The 24771-nt window shown below is 46.4% G+C and overlaps 1 protein-coding gene across 1 annotated transcript in view; it reads left to right on the forward strand.

Moving 5' to 3' along the window:
• The first annotated feature begins 8518 nt into the window (after window positions 1–8518).
• The window catches only part of COL1A1 (collagen type I alpha 1 chain), a 45295-nt gene continuing 29042 nt past the window's right edge, over window positions 8519–24771 (forward strand). The window contains exons 1-21 of the mRNA XM_035136277.3: window positions 8519–8702; window positions 11065–11250; window positions 12214–12251; window positions 12354–12389; window positions 13005–13097; window positions 13215–13286; window positions 14472–14516; window positions 15586–15639; window positions 15896–15949; window positions 16479–16532; window positions 17468–17521; window positions 18137–18190; window positions 18296–18340; window positions 19776–19829; window positions 19980–20024; window positions 20331–20384; window positions 21737–21835; window positions 21942–21986; window positions 22072–22170; window positions 23257–23310; window positions 24341–24448. Of these exons, the coding sequence (XP_034992168.1) occupies window positions 8621–8702; window positions 11065–11250; window positions 12214–12251; window positions 12354–12389; window positions 13005–13097; window positions 13215–13286; window positions 14472–14516; window positions 15586–15639; window positions 15896–15949; window positions 16479–16532; window positions 17468–17521; window positions 18137–18190; window positions 18296–18340; window positions 19776–19829; window positions 19980–20024; window positions 20331–20384; window positions 21737–21835; window positions 21942–21986; window positions 22072–22170; window positions 23257–23310; window positions 24341–24448 (1425 nt within the window). The 5' untranslated portion in view covers window positions 8519–8620. The remainder of the gene's footprint in view (window positions 8703–11064; window positions 11251–12213; window positions 12252–12353; window positions 12390–13004; window positions 13098–13214; window positions 13287–14471; window positions 14517–15585; window positions 15640–15895; window positions 15950–16478; window positions 16533–17467; window positions 17522–18136; window positions 18191–18295; window positions 18341–19775; window positions 19830–19979; window positions 20025–20330; window positions 20385–21736; window positions 21836–21941; window positions 21987–22071; window positions 22171–23256; window positions 23311–24340; window positions 24449–24771) is intronic.

Genomic DNA, 24771 nt, shown 5'->3' on the forward strand with positions numbered 1-24771 from the left:
AGTAGTCCAAGCGGGAGGTTCATTATTACATTTATATCATGCCTTTCCTGCAAGGAGGTCAAAGTGGCATACACCTGGAATACTGTGTCCAGTTCCGAGCGCCACAATTTAAGAAGAATGTTCTCAAGCTGGAATGTGTGCAGAGGAGGGCGACCAAGATGATAAAGCGTTTTGGAAACCAAGCCTTATGAGGAACGGTTGAGGAAAATGGATATGTTTAGCCTGGTAAAGAGGAGATTGGGGTGACATATGATACAGATATTCAAATATCTAAAGGGCTGTCACATGCAGAATGGAGCAAGCTCGTTTTCTCCGGCTCCAGAGGGTAGCACACAAAACAACGGATTCAAGTTACAAGAAAGGAGAAAAACTTTCCGTCAGTAAGAACTGTTCGACAGTGGAACGGTCTCCCTCGGGAGGTGGTGAACTCTCCTTCCTTGGAGGTTTCTAAGCAGAGGTTGGATGGCCATCTGTCATGGATGCTTTAGCTGAGATTCCTGCATTGCAGGGGGTGGACTAGATGACCCTCAGGGGTCCCTTCCAACTCTACAATTCTATTATTCTCTTCTACCCTCCACACATTATTGCCATGAAAACCCAGTGAGCTTCATGGCTAGGTGGACATTTGAAGCCAGGTTGGTTAATCCGGCACTCTAACCACTACACCACACTACGTAAAAACAACTTTAGGAAATGGAGCTTTTACATATTCTTGGCTGCTGCAGGACACTTAAGTGGAGCGCAACTTCCATATGCCTCATTTGTGAAAAGGGCCATCTTTACCCAGGGGTGTAAGGGGTGCAGGGCACCCAGGTGCCAAATTTTGTTGGGCACCAGGCACCCGCCGCTGACTGTTATGAAATAATAAATAATTTTGATGAAGCTAGAAAATCAAAATACATATATACCTAGGTATTACTGAAATGTATACCTACTGTTTCACTAAAGGGCTTTTGACTTTGTGCACTCATTTACCAAAGACGAGCCGCGCCAGCAGTGGCGCTTGTCTGACTCACCGAATATAATTGTATTGTAAAGAAATGAGCAAATAAAAAAGTTTATTTTTCCTCCCTTCTTTCGTAAGCAAGAGATAAGGCGTAAGCGTGGTGTCTGACATAAGCATAATAAAAGTTAATTTGGGGGCTAATTTGGGGGCCAAAAGTTAATTTGGGGGCTAAAAAAAATTGGGGGCGCTGGGTGGATCTTTGCACCCCGGCGGCACATATGCTAAAGACTCCCATTTGTGAGGTTTGGCTTCCTCTGTGCCAGGGCGCTGGGCTTTATAGCGGCATAAACTTCACATTTCACCGGAGGTTGTGTGAGACGCACTTTGAACATACGCAGAGCACTATGGAGGAGAAGCAACAACCGTGATTCCATCACCTGGGAAATAGCTGCTCTGGTTTTCTACTATTTAACGTGCATTGAGCAAAGTGTGCACTATATTGCAGCTTTTTAGCTGGAATCAGGGGTGCCAACTTGAATACAGTAGTACCTCGGTTTACAAACACAATTGGTTCCAGAAGTCTATACTTAACTTGAAGTGTACTTAACCTGAAGCGAACTTTCCCATTGAAAGTAATGGAAAGTCGATTAATCCGTTCCAGACGGTCCGTGTAGTACATAAACTGAAGCGTACTAAACCTGAAGCGAACTTTCCCATTGAAAGTACAGTGGAACCTAGGTTTATGAACACCTCGGTTTACGAATTTTCGGTTTACGAACGCTGCGGACCCATCTGGAATGGATTAATTCACTTTCCATTACTTTCAATGGGAAAGTTCGCTTCAGTTTATGAACGCTTCAGTTTATGAACAGACTTCTGGAACCAATTGTGTTCATAAACCGAGGTAATGGAAAGTGGATTAATAGGTTCCAGACCTGAAGCGTACTTAACCCGAGGTATGAGTGTAATTGGTTCCGGAAGTCCATACTTAACCTGAAGCGTACTTAACCTGAAGTAAACTTTCCCATTGAAAGTAATGGAAAGTGGATTAATCCGTTCCAGACGGGTCTGAGGAGTACTTAAACTGAAAATACTCAAACCGAGGTGTACTTAAACCGAGGTATGACTGTAAAATATTGGGCAACTTTGCCTGGCAACTTTGAGGGGTTCTTGACCCTCTCAAATATTTTATTGGGAGGGGGGCGAAGGGACCTCGGCCCCTAGGAGTTGGCTGCTATGGCTGGAATCTAAGCAGCCATCTTGGCGCTCCATCAGCCAGCCTTAAGCCTTAAAAGTGGGACCTGCAGTGAATCTGGGCAACGTGGGGCTGCTCCTGTTCAGAATGCTCCATTCCTGGGTTGTTTGGTTTTTCAGCCTGTCGCCATGGCTGCTGTGCACATGCATTTCGATGGAAATGCAACTGGCATAGCCTGGACCCTGTGCTCCATGTCCCAGTGCCACCTGTGGTGAGCTGTTCCAAAGTAGCATTTTAAAAAGTCCAAAAGCCTGGTTTCCCCCCCCATGAAATGCTAATTGAAACCTGTAGGCTCGCAGGAGGTTTTGCAGTGGAGGTACATAGATGGGGGTCAGTTGTTAAGAAGCCATTGAGAAGACATCTGAAGATTTCTTCATGGGGAGACCCCGGCCACAAAGGCAAGCAGCAGCCACTGCATTGCGCTTTCTGTCTGTGTCTCTCCCTTCCTAAATGAGAGGATGGCTATTCCTTTTCCTTTTTGCCTCTTTCTCTCCCAGTGCATTCTCTTCTCTCCACCCCCCACCCCAACCCCAGGCAAACCCATCGCATTCCTGAGCCCAAACTGCGAACTCCAAGTGATGAGGTGGCGTCTCTCCCCCTTCTTAGCCCAGCCTCACCCCCCCCCAATCCTTCTCATTCTCTCTTTACACACACACACACACACGATGGGATTCTTTTCTTTTTGGTCATGCTGCAAAAAAAAATTAAAATTAAAGACACATCTTCGTTCTGGAAAGCATCCAGCTTTTTTAAGCATCCAAAAAGTAAGGATAGAAGGGAGGAGGAGGAGGAGGAAAGGAGGTGTCTCCCGCAATGTGTGCATTGCAACAGTCAATCAAAGCCCGTTGAATTTTTTTGCATCTGCGTTGCTGAAGGGGGTGGAGGGAGGTTTCTTTCGTTGCTTTGGTGGAACCTCTGTGTGCATTTAATTGCAGCCTATTAAACACACGCAGAGCCAGGACGCCTGCGCAGAAAGTTTCGCGGCTCCGCTTCTGACGTGTCCCCTTTGAGTCGAGAAGAATATACGTGGATCTGAAAGTGGAAACGCAGAAATGTTTTTTAAAAAAATTATTTCATTTTTAGTGCAATCTGGAAGAGAAGAGTTTTCCGCAGAGCAAAGGGGTGAGGAATACAAAGCGATCGATTTTTTGCATCATTGTTATTCGTTGTTATTCGAGGCCCGCCTGCAGAGGGTGGCAAGGCTGGGCTGGGCATTTGCCAGTGTCTCAAGAGGTGGTGGAAATGGGGATGGATCTTTCCACACACATGCGATGCCAACGCTGTCAACTGTGGCAGCCTGTAAATCTCCTTTTTGACCCAGGGAGATCATCGGATCCACACGGCGCTACGACTCTTCATTTCCCCAGAGTGGCTGGAGAAACCTAGCCAGATGGGCAGGGTATAAATAAATATGTTATTATTATTATTATTATTATTATTATTATTATTCATTGCCCTCATGCTACTGCATCCAGTTTCACTGCCTGGAAGTAGGTCACATGAGTTGCAACCATCAAGGGCATTTAAGTCCACATGCGAGCTCCATCTCCCTCATTCAATGCAGTAGTAGTTAGAAGTGGCTGGGCTACAGTTCCCATTAGCCCTGGCCGGCATGGCCAATAGTCAGGGATGATGGGAGTAGTAGTCTAACAATATCTGCAGGGCCCCACACTCACTACCTGCGCGGCTGAAGCCATCGCCTAGGAGCGTTATTTAGATTTGTGGCCTTTTCCAGAGTTGTGGTCCTCCTTTAATCGCAAACTATGGCATGAGAATCACTTTCCATTCACCGCCCCAACTCTCCTCTCCCCAGTTTTCTGATGCTTTTTTCATTGTGCAGTCGTGGATGCACAATGGTACCCGTATTATCCCTTTGCGCAGACAATGTGCGTGTCTCCCCTCCTCCTTTGCATCCAGCCTCTTTCCTTAACAAGCAGCAGAAAAGAAAATCATTTTTAAAAGGAGAACAGGGAATGGCGGCAGTAGTGCTGGTGCGGATCTACCTGAAACCAGGTGGTAATTCCACCGGTTGAAGGTCAGTGATGGGAGGTTTCTAAAGTGTGGTCCATGGACCACCAGTGGTCTATGAGTTTCGTTCTAGTGGTCCATGGAAGTTACAGAAGTAGGAGGCTCTGCCTTCCTTGGAGGAACAAAGCCATGGCTGACTGCTCGATGGGGGAAGATCCCAAGCAGGGTAAAGAAGCTGATGAGATTCTTGAAAGGAGTGGGGGCGTGTGTGTCTATGCATGGGGAAGAAGGAAGCTGCAGGAAAGAGGGGGGTCCTTAAGGAGAGAGCACAAGCAAGGCACAGGTGTGGGGGGAAAACATTAAGTTGTCCGCCAAGACCCTCAGCAATTTTCACCTGGTCTTGGGTAAGGGAGTCAAATTTGGGAGCCACTGTGGGAATATTCAGGGTGGCAGGAGAGGATATATTGTTTATTAATATCCTTCCTAACTTGCACTAGCAAGTTCCTTTATGTAGCAGAGTAACATTCCCCTTTCTTACATGCACAGCAGATAGCTGGTTGCAGGCTCGTGTGGGCCTCTCACTATTATACAATTCAGTCTCTCTCACATTGAATTGTACGTTCCTGGTAAGCTCCCTTGAATCCCTCTTAAAAGAATAAAGACGCCGCAACCTTATTCAAAGTCAATAAAAGAATTTTACTCACACCAGTTCACAGTTGGATTCCTGAAGGCAGACCTAGTTACAAATATGTACATGTGGCCCTGCCCCATATGGGGGAATAATCTCAGTGAGAGCTAGCAGAGCAGTTCTGGCTGAAAGCTGGTCAAACAAAGAAGGAAGTCAAAAAAAGAGGAAGTGTGCTGTGTGACTTGTCCTTTTGTTACCTGGACAGGTAAGGTCACGCCCCTTCTATCACATGCAAAAGGAAGGATGCTCCAGCCAGGAGGATCAGGCAGTTTTGACTGGCTGGACCAAACATTCCCTCGCTTGTCTTCTCTAGCATTCCAAGGGATGTTGTACTTGACTGCTTCTCGTGGATCACATCCCACAGACACTGCACTTGACAATCTCTAAAATATATTCTAATCTGTTGGTCCATCCTTGTTTACAGTTGGTTCAAGGGATCCTGACCAGGCTGGCCCATTCATGAGGGCCAGAGTGGAAGGATCCACACAGTTAGTTGATCCAGCCTCCAAGGAATGCATTGGTCCATGCTTCTGCCTTCTCCTTGGCAGTCCCCGCTCCCTGCCCAGTGCCACATCTACAAGTAGACCCTTGGCAAATAGGAAGCGCTGGTGGTCTCCTCCTGTCCCTAAGGAGGAAATGGCAGAGGCTGCCCTCTGGGGTCTCCCAGGCTCTGCAGGAACCCAGTGTGATTCAGAGCAAGCCCCTCTCCTTGCCATAGTCTTTGATTCCAACTTCAAAGGTTGATTTGATCCCTGCATTTCTGCTGTATGCCATGTTTCTACGGGATTTGCTTGATGTGTGTGTGTGGGGGGGGCATGCGGTTTGCCTTGTGAGCCCACCCGATTCACACTTCCCAAAACAATACGCCAAATCCTTCCAAAATCTGCTCTCCACTGAATTTTGCAATGCAGTCAACATACATCTCCGAAAATGCATATGTTCGGAGAGCATGCGCATATAAATGCAAATACTGGTCAAAGTGACGTACAACTGTTGCGTTATACATGGTGGAACTGCTTGCAAATGTGTATTCATTAGGGGGAAGGTGCACTAAAGCTCTAACAATTTTTTCATGATTTGTCGCGAAACTTTGCAGCGAAATTTTGAATGAAAAATTCATGAACTGGGGCAGAAATAGGGCGAACCAAATTTAAGATTGGGGAAATGAGCAGAAATTGGAGAGATTTGTCTGTCTCTGCTGCTAAGATCCATTCTGCTGCCATCGTGATCATTAGGCGCGCGTTAACTCATTCCAGAATGTTCCTGTTTTATGGAATAGATGCATTTAAAATCTTAAAACCGCAAAGAAGCACAGAACCCAAATCCCGCTGCCTCTCCATTCTTCCAAGGACAAAGTCACACAATGACATTTCTCTCTGCATTTTTTATTCCTCCGGGAAAAGTTTGCTCTCTTTCTCATGGTGTCCGGTGTTTGCCTTGGGATGCCTTCCCTTTGGAATCTTCTTGGTCCTTATTTCAAAACCCAGAAGTTGAGAGGTTGGCCTGTTAAAACATAAATGCATGCATACGCACACGTTTATATGCAGCGGTAATTACAGCTTCTAAAAACTCCACGGTATCTTGTGTGCTGTTGTCACGATGCCTGCTTCTTTTTCCGACCAACGTGGCTCTTCACGCTTTCGAACAGTCATGGAAGTTTGCCATTATTATTTTTTTAAGAAAAAGAAAAATGCCCTTGAGGTCCATCAGGGAGAAGGAGTAAATCTGCCTTTGGATTTTTCCCTGAGCTTCCTGAAATGCTTTTATTTGAGTCACAACAGCAAAGCATCTTTGCAACTGGGATCTGATGGGTTTGATCATTCAAACCTTTTGTGAAATAAGTGGTGGAAAGTTTGAGGGAGTCATTTTTATTGATCAAAGGTTTGGGATACTCTTAGGGAAGTCTTGCTGAGGTTCCAGATTGGGATAGAAAGAGAAATATTGTGATTTTCTCTCTCTCTCTCTCTCTCTCTCTCTCTCTCTCTCTCTCTCTCTCTCTCTCTCTCTCTCTCTCTTTCACACCAGTATAAATAAAGGACCAGTTTGGAACACGGGTAACATTGTGTACAATGGGAAAAACAACAACTTTGTATGGTTTTAACAATGTGTTTCATCCTGCTATATGCACATGTGAAAACTGCCCTGCTCTGTTACACATCCTAAAAGACAGGCAGCCATGAATATAGGTAAGCCCAGTGAATTTTTTCCTGGGGGTACTCAGTGCCGGCACTTTTTCTATTTTTCAAATGTTAAAAAGCGTGGCACTCTTACTATAACAACTTCATGGTGAAGTTGTGTGGGTAAGCCATCTTACACAGTGACACTCATGCACAGGTAGCCTTCCTTTTTTCCCCTTTCCACGGGGAGGGTGGTCAAAAATGGAAAGCCAAAACCCTGATACTTTGAGACACCCGACCTCAACCCTGAACTACCTGTGATCGTAACCCATCGCTCCATTAGTTTTTGCACTGCATGCAAGTTAAATCCCACCGGTTTTTCTATGGAATTTCCAAGCAAGATATGTTTTGCGTTGGGGTTGTAAACAAGACCAACTCCAGAACTTTCCTCTTTTCAAGCAGTCATAAGCAAATGTTTCCTAGCACAGAATCTCAGGTGTACTGTGATTCACCTATAGAGTCCCCATATGCATATGGTGTAGAAAAGGAACAGGGGAAGGTTCGACGGTCAGGAAATTCTGTGCAGATCCTCTGAACCCAGAGGGAGTTGCGGAGATGCAGAGATATTCCTTTCCCCTGCGATTTTGCCTATTTGCTTCTTTTCTTTTCGCCCTTTATGGATCATTTCAAGCTCCCTTCTCTCTCTCTCTTTTTTAAATAGGACGCTCTCCAAGCTACTATATACACTTTAAAGGTGTGTATATGAAATTAAGCGGCAATTATTTTTGAAAGGATAGCGAGAAAGAGGACAGGGCAGCGAGAGAAAGGATGGATATAACATTAAAGCAAGCAGCAACGTAGCAAGGATCAGATCGCATTCAGAGGAAGTTTGCAGGATCCTCAAAGTTTTGCTTTTTCTGTACTTGGAGGAGAAAAAAAAACAAGGACAAAGAAATACACCCTTTGCTCTATATCTCCCTCTGGTGCCTCACCTTCACAGGTGCGCTGCTAAGTCATGCACAAACCTGCAAGTTCCATCTCACTACTACCTGATCTTGCATGCCTCCTAATATTCAGCTTTTTTTCTTCCTAATACTCCTGTAACTCTTATTCTTCAAACCAGTCTGCTCCCACTTTTCTTTTAACTCCCCCAGTCCGCATACACACACATGCATAAGCACCCTTCAATTCATACCCCATTACATTCCTCCCTCTTCCTGCAGAACGTACTGACAACCCAGAAGATCCACTGGTTTTCTGGAAGAGAGGCTGGCGGGGTCCATTCTTTTTGTGATTGGTTAGAAAGGGGCTTGGCTTCGCTCCTCCACTTTTTGGGAGTGGGTGCGTGTGTGTGTGTGTGTGTGTGTGCCTGCGTGTCTGTGTGCGCCTTGGGGGCAGGCTGGGCTCCTCTGATTGGCTGAGGGGCTGGCCCAAGATCCCCCCCTCAGCACTCAGAAGCAAGCGAAGAAGGGATCCACCTCTGGGACACTGGACCGTATAAAAAGGGAGGCTAAAAACTTGACAGAGTCAGTAGGAAGTTTCTGCTGGGGTCTGGAGTGGAACTACATAAACCAGACCATCCCTGTATGACTGGACACTAAAGCAGAACCAAGGATACAAAGAGTCTTCATGTCTAATATTTAGACATGTTCAGCTTTGTGGATTCCCGGTTACTGCTTTTGATAGCAGCAACTGTTCTACTCACCAAAGGTCAAGGCGAAGAAGACTGTAAGTACTTCATCTGGTGTTCTCTCGCACAGTGTATACATGCTAAATGACAGCTTTTTTATTGTAGTCCTATGGATTGGGGGGGGTACTTGCCCCTATATTTTCTTTCCCCCATCTCTTTCTGTTGAATGCAAAACTATTTCCACCCCCCCTTGCGCCACCCAGAACCCCAGAAGTGCAAAAGACAGTAAGCACCGAACCGTTTCTAACGAGCGGTTCGCCGAAGTCGGGGAGAGGGGCGGTGGCAGCCGAGTTGTGATTTTGCAATCTGTGCTTCCCCTGTGTGGTTGTAATACTCGCAGCGTGTTGCGGTGGCTTGAGAGATGTAGCTATAAGACCAGGCGAAGAAAGGTTCGTTTTAAAGGTTCCTTTAAAAAGAATTTTTTAAAAAAAGTTGAGAAAGGTCAACACATGTTTGTGACCTTTCCAAGCCTCCAGGAGTTGGCATGCAGGCAATGTGGGGAGGAAGGCTTAAGGGACTGAAAAAGAAGGTATCTCTCGCACCCCGCAGATTTCTCCTGAAAGTGCTCTATGGAGAAAACAAGCCACTCTTCTAAAAGCAAACTTAGCCAGCTGTGCATAGCCTTGGGCGTGTTTCCTTTGGTCTCTCCCCCCCTCTCCCTCCCTCTTTTCTCTTAACATGTCCCTTGGGGCCAGATAACAAGTTGGATCAATTAGAATCTCTGCACTGGCTTGCCAAGTTCAGGAAAGCGGGGCGGGAACTGCGAGAGGGTTGTCACTGGAGGGGGGGCAGGAAAGGGGAGCATGGCAAATGATGGAAAACTCATTGTGCGTTCTTGGAAAGCCAAGCGGTTGAGAGGGAGGAGAGGAGGAGAGGACAAAGCTGTTTTCCCTGCCTTGTCGAAGAAGTCTGCAAAAGCCATCAGGAAAATATTAAGGGGGGGGGGGGAGAGAGAAGTTTCAGGGTGATTCATAAGGAAAATGTTTCAGCAACTTATAAAGCGCAGGAGTCTAGACATCACTTCATAGACAAAGCCTTTTGGATGGTAAAGGATTGGAGGGAATCACTTTTGCTCGTTGACCAAGTCCAATGGCGACATCTACTGGCCATCAAGGGACTCGCTTCTCCTTGGCATTCTTCTATAGACTCGTCCAGGGGTGGGGTTGTGGGGAGTGGCCTTAAAATGGGTCAGCAATGATCAAAGGGACTGTATTTCCGAGGTCGACAACTGAATAGGATTGGTAAACAACTCCTCACCGGAGGGAAATCAATTTACCATCAAGCAAGCAACATTTTTTTTGTGTGTTGTATATTCTTCACTCCAATTATGGAAGTTTTGCTGCCATCTAGTGGTGGATGGGAAGTTTTCCTGCAGCATCCCAGGAGGGCATTATCCAACATGAGTTTCATGTTCCCAAAGCTCCTTGACTCTTTTATCTCTCCTCCCCCCTTTACTTTTCCCCAGAATAGCGGGTTTTCTTTCTCCCTCCCTGTCCAGTATCTGTTGATTTTTTTTATTTTTGCAGAAAACTCAACGGTCCAGTGCTTAATTTTAAAAGGAGGAAATAGTTTATAAAAATGCACGGTCCCTCATTTAAAAAACAAAATCAAGATGTGCTAGAAAAACAAATTCTTACTTCTTCTCCAGCATTCGTCCTTGGTCATATCTCTTGGTACCATCCTTAGCTTAGGTATGCTCCACAGTTAACATCCACGGTGCTACCAAACTCCTTGTTTCTGAACAAGCTGGCTTCGGATTTCAGCCAAGGTGGGAGGCCTCGTGAGCCTGCCCTATCATGATCCACACCTGCTGACTCCTCATCCTACCAAAATTGTTTGCAGTGGAGCTGATTTCCCAAGGCCGCACGCCATCAGTGGGATGCAATTTCTTCCCCTATGCGGGTCCTCCTCCAGTCCAAATTCCTCAGTCTCTCTCTCTCTCTCTCTCTCTCCTCTTTATCTCCTTTGCTTCTTAGAAGGCTGCGGATTTCTTTCTCCTTTCTGTGTTTGGCTTGGCTTCAGCTCAGAACATTGAGGTTACCAAGTTGGATGCAACAAGCGGCCAGAAGTTTTGTTTAAATTCCAAAGCAACTGGAAAGAGTTATTGTGAGGCTGGCTCGTTTCCTGTGTCATAGAGTTTGCTTGATGAAAAGCAGATGAGGGTTTCCTTAGAGCGTTAAGTGGAGAGCAGGAGGAGCAGGGAAGGGAAGCCAGCCATCGGAAACAATTTTATTTTTTTAAAGAAATGTATGCGCTCCTCCAGATCGATCCGTTGTCAGAGGTTCACATGTTTGCACCTTGGTTCCTAGGTTTAGCCATCCTGCCAACACTGCTGGCTCCCAAAGGACCCTTCCCTTCTTCCCCCGCCCACCTCATTTCTTGTTTCACCTCCTTCTTTAGTTCCATCTGGAAGCTGCATACAGGACGGAGTAACGTACAGTGACCGAGATGTTTGGAAACCAATGCCCTGCCAGATCTGCGTGTGCGACAGCGGCAAAATCCTTTGCGACGAGGTGATCTGTGACGACACAACTGACTGCCCAAATCCCGAGATCCGCTTTGGAGAATGCTGCCCTGTTTGCCCTGGTATGGATACTGACTTTACCTACTCTTCTTCCATCCACTTATGCCATCAGTATTGCCTACAGTTCCATCCCTCCACGGTCACTCAGTCCCCCCGCCACCATTCCATTTAAGCATACTCCAATCAATCTCCTGGAGAAACTGCCTGCCTGCAAAAATATTTGCTCATTATATCTATTCTAATTTTACTCATTCACCCATCTACCCAAACGAAACATCCACCTTCTACTAATGTACACCAAAATCCATTCGTTTACATACCTAGCTCCTCTTCTCCCCTCTCTTCTCTTTTTACCAATCTACAGCCATCTAATCACCCATCCATTTATCCATCCACCTATAGCCCCATCACCTATTTAATTGTTTCCATCCCTCTATGTGCTATCTAACTGCTCATCCATCCATCCATCAACCCGTCTGTCTCCTGGTTCAGTTGCCTGAGGTTTTGTTTTCATCGTAAACGACAATAACAAACCACTGGTTTCATATATTTCCGTTCCTTCCTTGAGAGATTGCAGAAATTTGGCAAAGAAAATTCTGCAGAGCCAGATAAGAGAGTGAAGAGTTGGGAGAGGACCTTTCAGGGATCTTAACTTTAGTTGATGCTATATTGGTGCATTGCGGGAGGAAATTGGGCTTCATTTCCTTTCTTTGAAAAGTCAACGCTTCAAATAGGATTGCCCAAGTAGTCTGGATGTTGTGAATTCGGATGGTCCTTCAGATTGGCCCATTACATATTCTGATTAGGCCAATGATAGGAGTTGCCAATTTCTATCAACCTCTAAATGTACCTAGATTTATCAACAAGAAAAGAAGCCTGGTCTTCATTCAATGTTTATTAAGGGAAGGATGTTCTGATAGACCAGAAGGCATTGTGGGTGTAAGGGAGGGATTGCAATGGTACCAGATGATGATCACAAATTCTGGGTGATGGTTCTTAATATTCCTTTTCCTTTTGTATTGAAGACACCAGCGAACCTTTCCCAGAAGCCACTGGAGCAGAGGTAAATTATCTTTTGGTAACCCTAACTTCCATTTATTTGGATGCATCAGTTTTCTTTTCTGTTTGATAACCAGCTAATCACTATTATCTTCCTAATTGGCAGGGTCCTCAGGGGGAACGAGGCCCTAAAGGAGACAGGGTAGGTATCTATAACGAAGCTTTGGCTGATAATAGTTCAAAGGGGAAATGTAGTAAAATTAATATGCAAGCATGGCAGAAGAATTGGTGGCAAGTGGCTGTGTGTGACTAGGACAGCCGTAAAATATTTGGGACACTTCTTTGGTCGCATTTTGAAATTTCCATTCCTATACGCAAAAGAAATTCTGCCTACTTCGATTGTTTAAAAGAACACCCCCCCAAAAAAAAACCTACAGAAAGGAGATTCAAATCTCCCTTTGCTTCTTCTTTTTAACAACATTTGAATTTCTTTAGCTCACATCAGCTTTTAACTAAACATCCCAAAGTTGTTGCAAAAAGACTTGGCCATTTTGGCATTATTTACTACAGCATCACAGTGGTTCATATTTTGGGAGTGGGAGAATAGAAGGTTCCCCTTCAAATGTTGCTGGCGTGTGAGGAATTTCCAAACCAGTTTTGGTCTTCTAATATTGCCTTCTAATATTGGATAGCTTTAGCATACTCAGGAATCTGAAAGTTTTGTGTCTCTTTTGTAGGAACGTATACATTTTTGTGCATTCAGCACCATATACTGCCACAGTGCTAACCTGCGACTTCCCACTTTCTTTGTTTTCAGGGGCTTCCTGGTCCCCCAGGCAGAGATGGCAGAGATGGCCAACCCGGACCCCCTGGACCTCCAGGCCTCCCAGGCCCCCCAGGCCTTGGCGGAGTAAGTTGTGTTTGCCTGCATCACTCCCCCCCCCAACAATTCACGGAGGATGCATTTTTAAGAACCCCAGCAACACGTTCTCTCTTTTCTCTTCCTCCTCCTCCTCTCCCCTTACAGAACTTCGCTCCTCAGATGGGATACGGTTATGATGAAAAATCCGGTGGTGGCCTTTCTCTTCCTGGCCCAATGGTAAGTGTTGACAGTCTCGGGGGGATTTGAGCTTCGTGTGGAAGGAGAAAAATGAGAAAACTGTAGAATGAAGGAGTCTGTTCCAGCCTTCTTGGTTCCTTAATCTCAGGACAGAATGGTGAGGCCACAAATAGGGAGGTGGTTGTTGTTGTTTAGTTGTTTAGCCGTGTCCGTCTCTTCGTGACCCCATGGACCAGAGCACGCCAGGCACTCCTGTCTTCCACTGCCTCTCACAGTTTGGTCAGACTCATGTTGGTGGCTTTGAGAACACTGTCCAACCATCTCATCCTCTGTCGACCCCTTCTCCTTGTGCCCTCCATCTTTCCCAACATCAGGGTCTTTTCCAGGGAGTCTTCTCTTCTACTTTATTCTTTTTGATTGGGCAGGCATCTCACTAATAAAGCTGAGTAACTAAGGGATAGCATTGCTTCTTTCCATGAGGAAAAGGGACATGGAATGTGGGTTCCATGACGATGATAATTTTTTTATGGTCCTAAGTGTTCACCATAGAGTTGAGATTCATCTAGTTATATAATGTTAGATCCAGACTAAGTTGGTTGGACGCAGCTCCCAGCGCAACCCGTGGAGCAAGTTAGTCGTGAAAACTCATTTTAGGGGGAACAGTGGATGGAGTTTATGGCTGAGCAGTGTGGGTTAGTACTTGCTTTCTTTAAAAATACACCGGTTAATCTGTCTTGAAAAAGGAGCAGGGGACTTAAGGGTGTGCAAATCCCCACCAAGAAATTTCATTAGTCTTGCAGGAATCTTGTGAGTGCCTCTCATAACTTCTCAGAAGTTTTTCCTGTGTAAGAACCTCCCATTTTGTGTTACGTTTCACTTTAGGCTAAATCTGGTGGCAGCCCAACACCACTCAGCTGGGAGGTATCCAAACATGTTGACCACTAATATAGCAACTACAAAAACAGACATACACCAACATCAATGTGGAACACTAGACCAAGAGAGACGAAATGGTTGTTTAAAGAGAGATGGAGGAAAAGCAATTTAGGAAATGACATAAAAGTGGGTGGAGGTCAAAGTGAGGCCTAGTTCAGAGAAAAGGTCAAGAATGTATGGTTAGAGCAAGGCAGTACGAGAATGGATATCCACAAGAGTCAAGACAAGATGGCTCCAATTTCATTTAATATGGGGAACATGACTGATTCTTCTCACTTTGGTTTGTAGGGTCCAGCTGGTCCCCGCGGTCTTCCTGGTCCTCCTGGCGCTCCTGTAAGTACTGCTTTGCTTCCATCTTAATAAGAAATTCCCATTACTTTTTAGAAAGGGGTTGTGCATTTGGGATTTTAGATGAGAGAGGTGCATTGTAAATGCATGGACCTCAGTACTTGAGGCAATGTTCACCATCAAGAAATTCCCAGTTCTTTCCTTTGGCCCTATGAGCAGTGGTTGGAGGAATGAGTGGGGTTTCTAGTGCCCTGGAGAGCAAGGATTTTGGGCCATCTTTGTCTCTTTCAAGAAAATGATGATGATGATGATGATGATGATGATGATGATGATGCAGGCTATATGCAAATCTTCATTTGTATAAATTCTGGAGTCGCAGAATTCACTTATCCTTGACACAGAATAGGAGATTGCTTTGGCAGAAGGTTTCTTTCCTCTTTGCATGGAAGAAATAAGGTCCTCTCTAGAGAGGACTACTCCACAGGCCTGGATGTTCATGGGCATTCACAGAAACTCTGTAGAGATGAGAGCAGGGGACATGGAAGACATAACCATTTCCACACTGATGTGCGAGGTGGTTACTTCTTAAAGTGTGTAGACCAACAGTGTGCAATGAAGTCAGGCAAAGGAACCAAAGTAATGTATCCCTTGCCTCTTAGAATGAGAGAGAGAGAGAGAGGTGCTGGAAATGTACGTGTCCTGAACTCCAATCCAAGATACATGAAGAATTTAGTTATTCTGTAGAACACTCTGCCCATGCACAATGACACTTGTTTCTATTTCTTTGTTGAGCTCCCAGCACTGGTGAGCTTTGGGTCATTGACCTTTATGCATCTATGTTGGGCAAAGTGGGATGTAGGCCAGAATAGGACAAAGATGGTTCAAGAAGAGATGCTTTGTAGCCGGGCAAGAGGGGTGCAGGTTCATAGGGAAGAGGAAGTTGCTTCAGGCCAGGAGAGCAGCGCGAGCAGAAGTCATGAAGGTGGAGATGAAAGGAAAGGGGCACTCGGGGCTGACAAAACTCAGGTGGTCCATCATGGTCTGTCCAAAACAAATAGGGGTGCAGTAGCTCGTGGCCTTCCATCTCACATAGATGCTTTGATTTATCTTCCAGGGTCCCCAAGGTTTCCAAGGTCCCCCTGGTGAACCCGGAGAGCCTGGTGCTGCTGTGAGTACCATCTGAACTATTTTTCGTATCTCTTGCATGCATTATTATAGCGAAGCTGAACGGCCTCCTTGGAGTCTGTTCCTTGGAGTTCTCTTTTTCCACCACTTGGGGGAGCTTTTGAACGTCGAACGCAGTAGACAGGTTTCCGTACTGGGAGTTCTTTGGCCCACTTTTGAAAAATCCAACCGGGTTATAAATAGGAGCAGGGAGGACTTGACTCGGATTTTAATGCATCTATTTTTTTCTCAAACTCTAGGGTCCAATGGGTCCCCGTGGTCCAGCTGGCCCACCCGGAAAGAATGGAGATGATGTGAGTGACTTATGCCTTTTTTTGGAGTGGGGGGGATTCTTTCCAATTATCCAAAGACGGGGTGTGCCCAAATAGCCACACAAACCACTGACTTCAGTGTTGAGGTTACTCTCAACTTACAGACTTGAATCGGGTGACTTATTCACCTGCCTCGCATTGCCTCCAAGTAAAGCAAGTCAGGTCTATAAAAAAAAACTCACAGTGTAAAAAAGAAAGCGCCTTATCTGCAATCAGCGACTTGAACTCCAAACCAGCACTTGATGGGAGACCCCCCAAAGTTTGTCAGTGCTGGGCCTAATCCATTCTTGCCCCTTACCACTTTCCCTTGCTTCTCCCTTTCTGCTGAGCAGAAGCACCAGCCCTTAAGGAACACCTGTTGACGTTACAGGGCCATTTGGTTGCAAATCTTAATGCAAAGTCACAGTCCCTTTTACAAACACAGTTCCCCAATCAATGGTATTTCATCCTCGAGTAGTGCGCTGTTTCTCGAGCGTTGGCTTAGAGCCCTGTCTCCTCTTCTTTCTCCAAGGGTGAAGCTGGAAAACCTGGCCGTCCTGGCGAGCGTGGTGCTCAAGGTCCACAGGTAAGATGTCTCTCATCATGGGGCGGCTGTCAAGCACCTGTCTTTTTAGGAAGAGCTGCTCCTCATCCTGGCATCCCGGGAGGTGGATCAGGTAGCCTTGATATTGCAACCTGTTGTTTAGGGAAAGCGATGCAACGTCTTACACTGGCGGCCCGAAAGAGCAGGTTCGACGATCATATTAGCAAGCAGCAGCTTAAGTATTTTGATTCCTGCTTTGGTACAGGGGGATGGTTCATTTATAAACCCATCCTACAGCCTTCTCCAAACTCCAGATGTTTTGGACTACAACTCTTGTCACCCCTCACGACTGGCCATGATGGTGCCTGGGGCTGATGGGATTTGGAGTCCGGTAGCACCTGTAGGACACTGGGTTGGCGAAGGGTGACGTACAACCTATTCCCACCTCAACCCACTCCACCCCCCAAATGCTTAAGGACATATTGCAATGCATCCCTACTTCAGTTCACCCTCCCGGCAATTTGGCAAGGTGGTTAGGTTTGACTGTGAAACAGTTTATGCACCTAAGGCCTCAAGATGGCTGGTGAGATTTTGAAGCCCACATTTGAACACATCCACTCTGCCAACGAGACTAGGTGATCTCTGACAGACTCCTTCCCAGATTGGAAATTTTGAGCTCTTGGTGGGTTGGTCCCAGCTGTATGGAGAACTAGGATGTTCAAGGAGATGTAAGGATATAGTACAAAACTAGCAGTAAAGATGCCGCCATCTGCCTTAATGGCATTTCTTAATCCTTTCAAACTGAGTCCTACAGTGTTGTTGCTATTGATGGAAAGCACATTAGGTATGTCCCAATCATAAACCAGCCATTGGTGTGAAGAGGGTCCCACCCACTTGCCTAGAGAAGGCGAGCAAGGTGAGCCACATTTTCTTCTTCTTCTCTGACGCCTAAATCCTTTATTCTTCTCTTGCTTCAGGGTGCCCGTGGTCTTCCCGGAACAGCTGGTCTTCCAGGCATGAAGGGACACAGAGTAAGTGTGCTCCAATAGCTCAAAGAAAATTCGGGGATCTTGCAATTCAAAATGTCCCCTGGCTAGATTATTTACTTATGAATAGGTATGCATCCCCTCTGGAGCTTTCAAGGTTTGCAGCCATCACAATACAAACAGCACCTGCCATTGCCAACATGGCATCTTCACTAGATAATGGCACCTTCACTAGATAATGGCACCTTCACTAGATAATGCCTGCCATGAAGGTGACAATAGCCACATGGTCACATGAACCTTGGGGTGAAGCCCCACCTTGAACTATTTATCTTAGGAGGCAGCCAAGGTCCAAGCTGAGAAGAGCGTGAAATGAACCCTTAAAAATGTCCACTCAGGTGTTTCTAGTCAACCATTATATTATTATCTTGTATATTCATATCCTTGGTTCCAAGGTGGTCTTCCACCCAGGCCTCCTCAGCTTATGCATGGTTGCCAATGTGGAACCTGTAGTCTTTTCAGTTGAACAGTAAAATGAGGGGTTGCTAACCTTCCAAATGTAGAATTAAGGCACCCCATTGCCTTTTTTATACTCAACTACTTGGATTTTAATGTTCCTTTTTCTTCTTTTCCATCCATTCCTTCATCCCACTACTTTAGGGTTTCAGCGGTCTTGATGGTGCTAAAGGCGATGCTGGTCCAGCTGGCCCCAAGGTGAGTGTCCACTTTTAAGTATGTGCTCCCTTCCGTTGATACCTAATTCTATCCCCTCCCGTTTCAGAAACAGGGTGTTGACATCTGCTCTGTTTCCTCTTTCAGGGTGAGCCTGGTAGCCCTGGTGAGAATGGTGCTCCTGGACAAGTCGTGAGTATCATCCTTCTTCTGCCCTTTGCTTTGATGGGTAGACCATCTTTCCAAATCTTACAAGCATAGGCTGGGTATCAGCAGAAATGGATTTGTTCAGGTGAAAGGATGATGGTGAAAGGAAAACTCCTAATCACCAAAGGGGGGGGAGTAAGAGGACTTGCTCATTGGTAGAGTGCATGCTTTGTGTCCCTGAATGTCCCAGGATCAATCCCTAGCCCATTAAAAGGAGCAAGGGACAGATGATGGGGAAAACCTCTGCCTGTGATCCTCAGGAGCCTCTTGCAATCTCATAGACAATGTTGAGCTAGATAGACCAATGGTCCGATTTAATATAAGGTATCTCTGTTTGGTTTCTGTGTACTGTGATCACACCTTACATCCTTTGTGTTCTGAGGACGCATTTGATTCCTAGCATGCTTGTGGAGAATCAAGCGGAAATAATTTGTCTGAAGGGCGTCCAAGTTCAGTATACTTCCTTTCATATACTGTTCATGAAAACCCTTCAGGTGAACTAGTTCCATGCAATGGTTAACATGCAGTATAACCCCGAAGGACAACGCAACAGTTCCATCTGACTCCATCCTTAAGTGTATGGCAGTAGCAACCTACATGAGGGACAGGAGTGTTTTGTACATAAAAGAACACAAGTAGAAATATCCAGAGAGATGAAGCATTGTTTCATAGCAGGGTTGGGAAAACCGAGGCCCTCCTGATGTGGTTGGATTCTAGCTCCCATCATAAAATTATAGAATCATAGAGTTGGAAGAGACCACAAGGGCCATCCAGTCCAACCCCCTGCCAAGCAGGAAACACCATCAAAGCATTCTTGACATATGGCTGTCAAGCCTCTGCTTAAAGACCTGTCAGCATGGCCATTTCTTCAGGAAGGGTGGGAAGTGTTGCTCAGCAAAGTATGGAGGGCTGCGAGTTCCTCACCTCTACTTTACAGAGAACTATAATTGTGTGAGATTTCAGACAGCAGGGCAGATGTCACGGGTGTTTGTAGCATCCAGGTGGCGAAAGCTACAGAGCAAAGGCTCTTTCGCTTGGTTTAATGAATTCCACAGTGGCATTTATCATCCTTTTGTGTATAGTTGCAGCCAGATCCAGGAGAGCAATGAGTCGGGGGGAATTGCATCAAGAAAGGAGGGGGTAGATTAAAAAACCGTTTTAAGTTGAGGGCACTTGAGAGGTATGAAGCAAAGACAAGAAGAAGCAAGGCATGCTGGCCTATACAAAGCCTTCGTTCTCACTTTATGGCTCCCTGGGGAACAAAGGAACCCCTTTAACACCAGCAGAGGCATTGCACTTTGGGAGAGAAATGTTAGATGCCAAAGAACAGAATAAGCTTATTAAAGGTTGGGTGGATGGTAACGGGGCATAGATCAAAGCTACCTTCACCTAAACTAAACTTGTTTCTCCTTCTGACTAGGGCCCACGTGGTCTTCCTGGTGAGAGAGGCCGCCCTGGACCTTCTGGCCCTGCTGTAAGTACATTGTTTTGTCTTGCGGGATATCTTGTGGGGCTGGATGCAACTGGTACCAAGGCATCCTTGGTGTAGCATCCTCCAGGTCTGGTGTGGCCTGGAGAGGTGGCAGTAACTGAAACGCCTTTCTCCCCCTCTTGTTCACCACAGGGCGCTCGTGGTAATGATGGTTCCCCTGGTGCTGCTGGCCCCCCAGTAAGTATTCCTGCAACCTGCAGTTTCTTCTCTGCTCAAGTGGTTATTATTTTCCTGTGGAGATGGATTGTCCTGCCAGACAAACACTGGCTGTTGCCAAACTCTGTACCCTAAATGGGGATTTGCAGGACAACACACTCTGTAATTAACCAGCCATGGGATGGGAGGCCTTGACTCTTGTTTCCCTTTCCCTGACATTTTAAATCACAGACCAAACCTCTGGCCATCGCTGGGGCGGCCAATGTTAAGAGGCTGCTTATTTGGGGGAAATGCTATAATTGCCATTTCTTTCTTTCTTTCTTGCAGGGCCCCACTGGTCCAGCTGGCCCCCCTGGCTTCCCTGGTGCTGTTGGCCCTAAGGTAAAGACACCTGACGGCACTGATTCTCAGAAGCAATTGTTTTGTATCAGGAGCATCAAAAATCGTTGGGTTTAGACTCTATCAATATCTCAGGTGCCAGTCCTCAGGCAAGCCAACATTGCACCATCAGTGCATAAGAGGGAGGTATCAGGAGGCTAAGGAGAATCCCAGTGTTTGCAGGTGTACAAAAATATTTAGAGGAAAATGCTTATAGGTGAGGCTACCCCCCGCCAAAAAAGAATACCAACCCGATGATGACTCGGCACAGAATGCTAACAGACTGTTGGGGTGTGAAGAACAAAAATCTGGGCAGGTGGTGAAGTAGAATGGAGTATCTGGAATTGTGGACAGAGACGGCAACATTTTGTTGCAGGTCCCACTTGTCTTATTGATTCCTCAGTCTATTGTTAATAATGATAATATTTTTTTATTATCATTATTTCCTTTATTATCAGTCTTTCCTTTCCCCTTCTTAGATGAAAAGCTCTGTAGCACCCGCTCTAGATGAACTATTTCTTACCAAACCAGCTACAAGCACCTTAGTCTTCTGTGGAAAAGATTACAGGCTATTTCTGAAAGCCATGGCCCTCATCATGGTTTGGAAGGCCCTCCTTCCTCTGAATCTCTGAATTCTGCCTAGAAGCATAGCTGCCAAGTTATCCCTTTTTTTAAGGGATTTTCCCTTATGCTGAATAGGCTTCCTCGCGAGAAAAGGGAAAACTTGGCAGCTATGCCTAGAAGGCCGAGAATCCCTTATAGCTCTTCATTTCAAGAATGGAGGGTGACACATCTACACGGGCCCAGTTCTTAAATTCCATGAGTGGCAGCTTTTCATCCTGCCCAGAAAGCTTCATCCTGTCTGAAGCTTAGAGGCTACTTGAGAGGTGCCCGCAATGTTGCTTCCCGTTCCAACGTCTCTCTCACACACAACAGGCAATGTTGGTCTGGGAAGGAAGCCACCGCATTGCTAAACCTCCAGCGTGGCCTATGGGGTTCAGGTGTTTCCAGAGCAGCGAGATGGAACTCTGTAAAGGACTAGTGACTGCCAAGTTCCTGCAGCGTAAGAACTGGGCCACAGGCCTTAGCGGTAGACCCCAAGGAAGCTGTAGCAACAGCCTGCTTCAAAAGGACCAAGTAGTGTGCTTCAGGTGGCAGGCCTCAAACCTCTTGATTTCTGAGGGACAGGGTAGCAAAGGAAGGCCTGAGGCTTTGTAGTACTGATCCAACGAGACAAAACTGTGAAGCCTCAGAAGGGCTGGGTGTGGGGTGGTGTAGTTTGACAGGGAGACACTGCCACCATACCTGTGGAAGAGTGCTTATGTTCCTTTGTTCTTCTTTCTCTTATTGCACAGGGTGAAACTGGTCCCCAAGGTGCTCGTGGTAGTGAAGGCCCACAAGGTGCTCGTGGTGAACCTGGTCCCGCTGGTCCCGCCGGCGCTGCTGGTCCTTCTGTAAGCTGTACTACTGGCCGATTTTTGCTTTTGCAGAATGTGCTTCGGGACTTTCTAAGGAGCGTCACCCTAATGACTCTTCTCTCCTCCTTCTCCTCTGCTTTAGGGCAACCCTGGTTCTGATGGTCAACCTGGTGCCAAAGGTGCAACTGTAAGTACCTTCCCATTTCTTTTTCTCGTCTTCTTCAATGCCTTCCTTTCCCAGTTGCTTCACCAGTGTTGCTTTTTCCTCCTAGGGTGCTCCCGGAACTTCTGGCGCTCCCGGCTTCCCCGGTCCTCGTGGCCCAGCTGGACCTCAGGGTCCCAGCGGCGCTCCTGGTCCCAAGGGTAACAGCGTAAGTCTCACCTGATCGCTCCTCACCTTTTGGCTCGTCATTTAAGTTGTGCCTGCCTTCAGAGATCTTTGAAGAAATTGGAAATAGAGGCGTCTGGGTGGGTTATCCAGGAAACCCAGACTTCTTTAGCCTAACTGGGAGAAAGCAAGGAGGAGCCTGCCATAACATAATTAATTCAGAAAATGCCACTCTCTGCATACCCTCTCCAACTGTGCTTGTTTAATAGCTAAAGCACTGTTTCTTGGTCTTTTTCAACCCATGACCTCTAATACTACCAGTAATACCAGCTCCCCTGCTTTAGCATCGTATAATACACAGGGTTTTAAAATTCTGAAAAGGACAGTATTCCAGAGCAGCTAGATTTGTGTAGCAGGTGGGATAAAGGTATCAAAATGGTAGGCAGTGGTATGCAAATCTCTTTTTTAAGGGTAGCAGTATCCAAGATTATTTAGCAGGACGCTCCTTCAACCAAACCCTATTGTTAACTCTCATATGATGGAAGTTTACATCGAGTTGCATGTTCACGATTACATTCTCAAGTTCCTTTTCCTTGGCTCTGCTTCCTATAAACCAGGCATGGCCAGACCTGGCCCACCAGATGTTTTGGGACTACAACTCCCACCATCCCTAGCTTACAGGACCAGTGGTCAGGGATGATGGGAATTGTAGTCCCAAACCATCTGGAGGGCCAGGTTTGGCCATGCCTACTATAAACTGTCCCTTCCATTCAGGGCCCAAGCCCACAAATCACATGCATCAGCATCATATCAAATCTCTTCCTCTGTGGATTGTCAGCCTGGATAGCTCAGCCAGTTGCATCATGGTGCTGATAACTCCAAGGCTGCAGGTTCAATCCCTGTACGGGGCAACTAAATTGCAGGGGTTTGGACTAGAGGATCCGCAGGGTCCCTTCCAACTCTGCAGTTCCAAGTCTTGATAACAGATGCATGTCGAAAGCCATCTCAGAGAAGCCACATCCCCTTGTTCTCTTGTAAAATAATAAAAATAAAGGATTCATTGTTGTCTTCCTTGTGCTGAATGAGATTTGTGATCATGTTGTTTTCTGTCTCTTCCTAATACGTTTAGGGTGAACCTGGCGCTCCCGGAAACAAAGGAGATACTGGTTCTAAAGGTGAACCCGTAAGTATCCCTCTCACCTGGGATGTATTTCTAAAGTGGTGCATCTATTGCCTGTCGAGGTCCCCAGGACACCCCCCAATAACTCACACAGCACACAGAAATTAAGTTTAAGGTTTTGGGCATAGTTTTGGCCACAACTCTATTTAAATACAAAAATTTGAGTGGTTGCTTAGGCATTGGTTCCATATATACATCATACATCTGTCTCTAAGACAGAACTAAGTCAGTGCGGGGAAAGCATTTTGGGGAGAGAATGGAGCCGGAAGGCTGGCCCTTTGCCTCTCCGCCAAATGTTCCCAGGGGCTCTTGCATGGCCCTAGCCCAGGCACCCCCAAACTTCAGATGTTTTGGACTACAATTTCCATCATCCCTGGCCACTGGTCCTGTGAGCTAGGGATCATGGGAGTTGTAGGCCAAAACATCTGGAGCGCCGCAGTTTGGGGAAGCCTGCTGGGGTACGGACTAAAGCATGTCAGGCCCCTGGATTCCTTTAACGGAATTCACCCGTGTAGCAGCAGCATTGGAGGGGCCTGCACAACCAACAACCAATTCTGGCCCCTCCACCAACCAACAACATAGGAGGGACCGGGACTACCAATCGTGATCCCTCCACCAACCAATTTATGAACCAATGCCTTACAAGTTGTGACGAATTGCTACGCAGTAGGAAAAAACCAAGTGGCACCAGCCAATCAGCCAAATGGGAAAATTCCTACTCAACAGCAGACGACCCCATGACAGGCACAGCAAGATCAAACACAACAGCCTAAATAAAGAGGAGGGTGGGCGGGTGATCCGAAGCTCGCAGCAAAGAGAAAGCCCAATGCTGCGAGCAGGAATATAAGGCCAGTGGGCTGTCCCCCAAATTGCAACATCCAAATCTTCCCCACTACTAGAATCGCAGCCCTGATCATCTAGGCAATCCCACCCAACAGAAGGGTGGGTGTCCTGTTAGCCCCCACCGCAACACGCTTTCTTGTTTCATTTTCGCTTTTGTTAACACCTGCCTCTCCTTCATTTTATCTTCCAGGGCCCCGCTGGTCTCCAAGGCCCCCCTGGTCCACCTGGTGAGGAAGGCAAGAGAGGATCTCGTGGTGAGCCTGGACCTGCTGGCTTGCCTGGACCTGCTGGTGAACGTGTATGTACCAACTTGGTTCTCCATATCACTGCCCTCCCGAACCAAAACTAGTCTCTCCTTAACTGTGGGCAGCAAGATCACACTCTCTTAGCCGCCAGACTAATTTGTGCGCGGGCCATGTATTCGTCTAACATACTCACGGTACATTATTAGATTAGTTAGGAATTGCTAGGTCAAGTTACAAATGAAACCAAAGCAGTCTGGAAAGGAAGCCTCGAGAAGCCTCTGTGAGTCAGAGGAGAGCTATTCTGCAGGGAAAAGTTGTTGCAAAAATAGAGTGCGCTGCAACACTTCAAAGAAAACTGAATCTGCAGATACCTTTG

Source organism: Zootoca vivipara, chromosome 12 (genome assembly GCF_965207765.1).
Source record: "Zootoca vivipara chromosome 12, rZooViv2.hap1.1, whole genome shotgun sequence".
Lineage (NCBI taxonomy): Eukaryota > Metazoa > Chordata > Lepidosauria > Squamata > Lacertidae > Zootoca > Zootoca vivipara.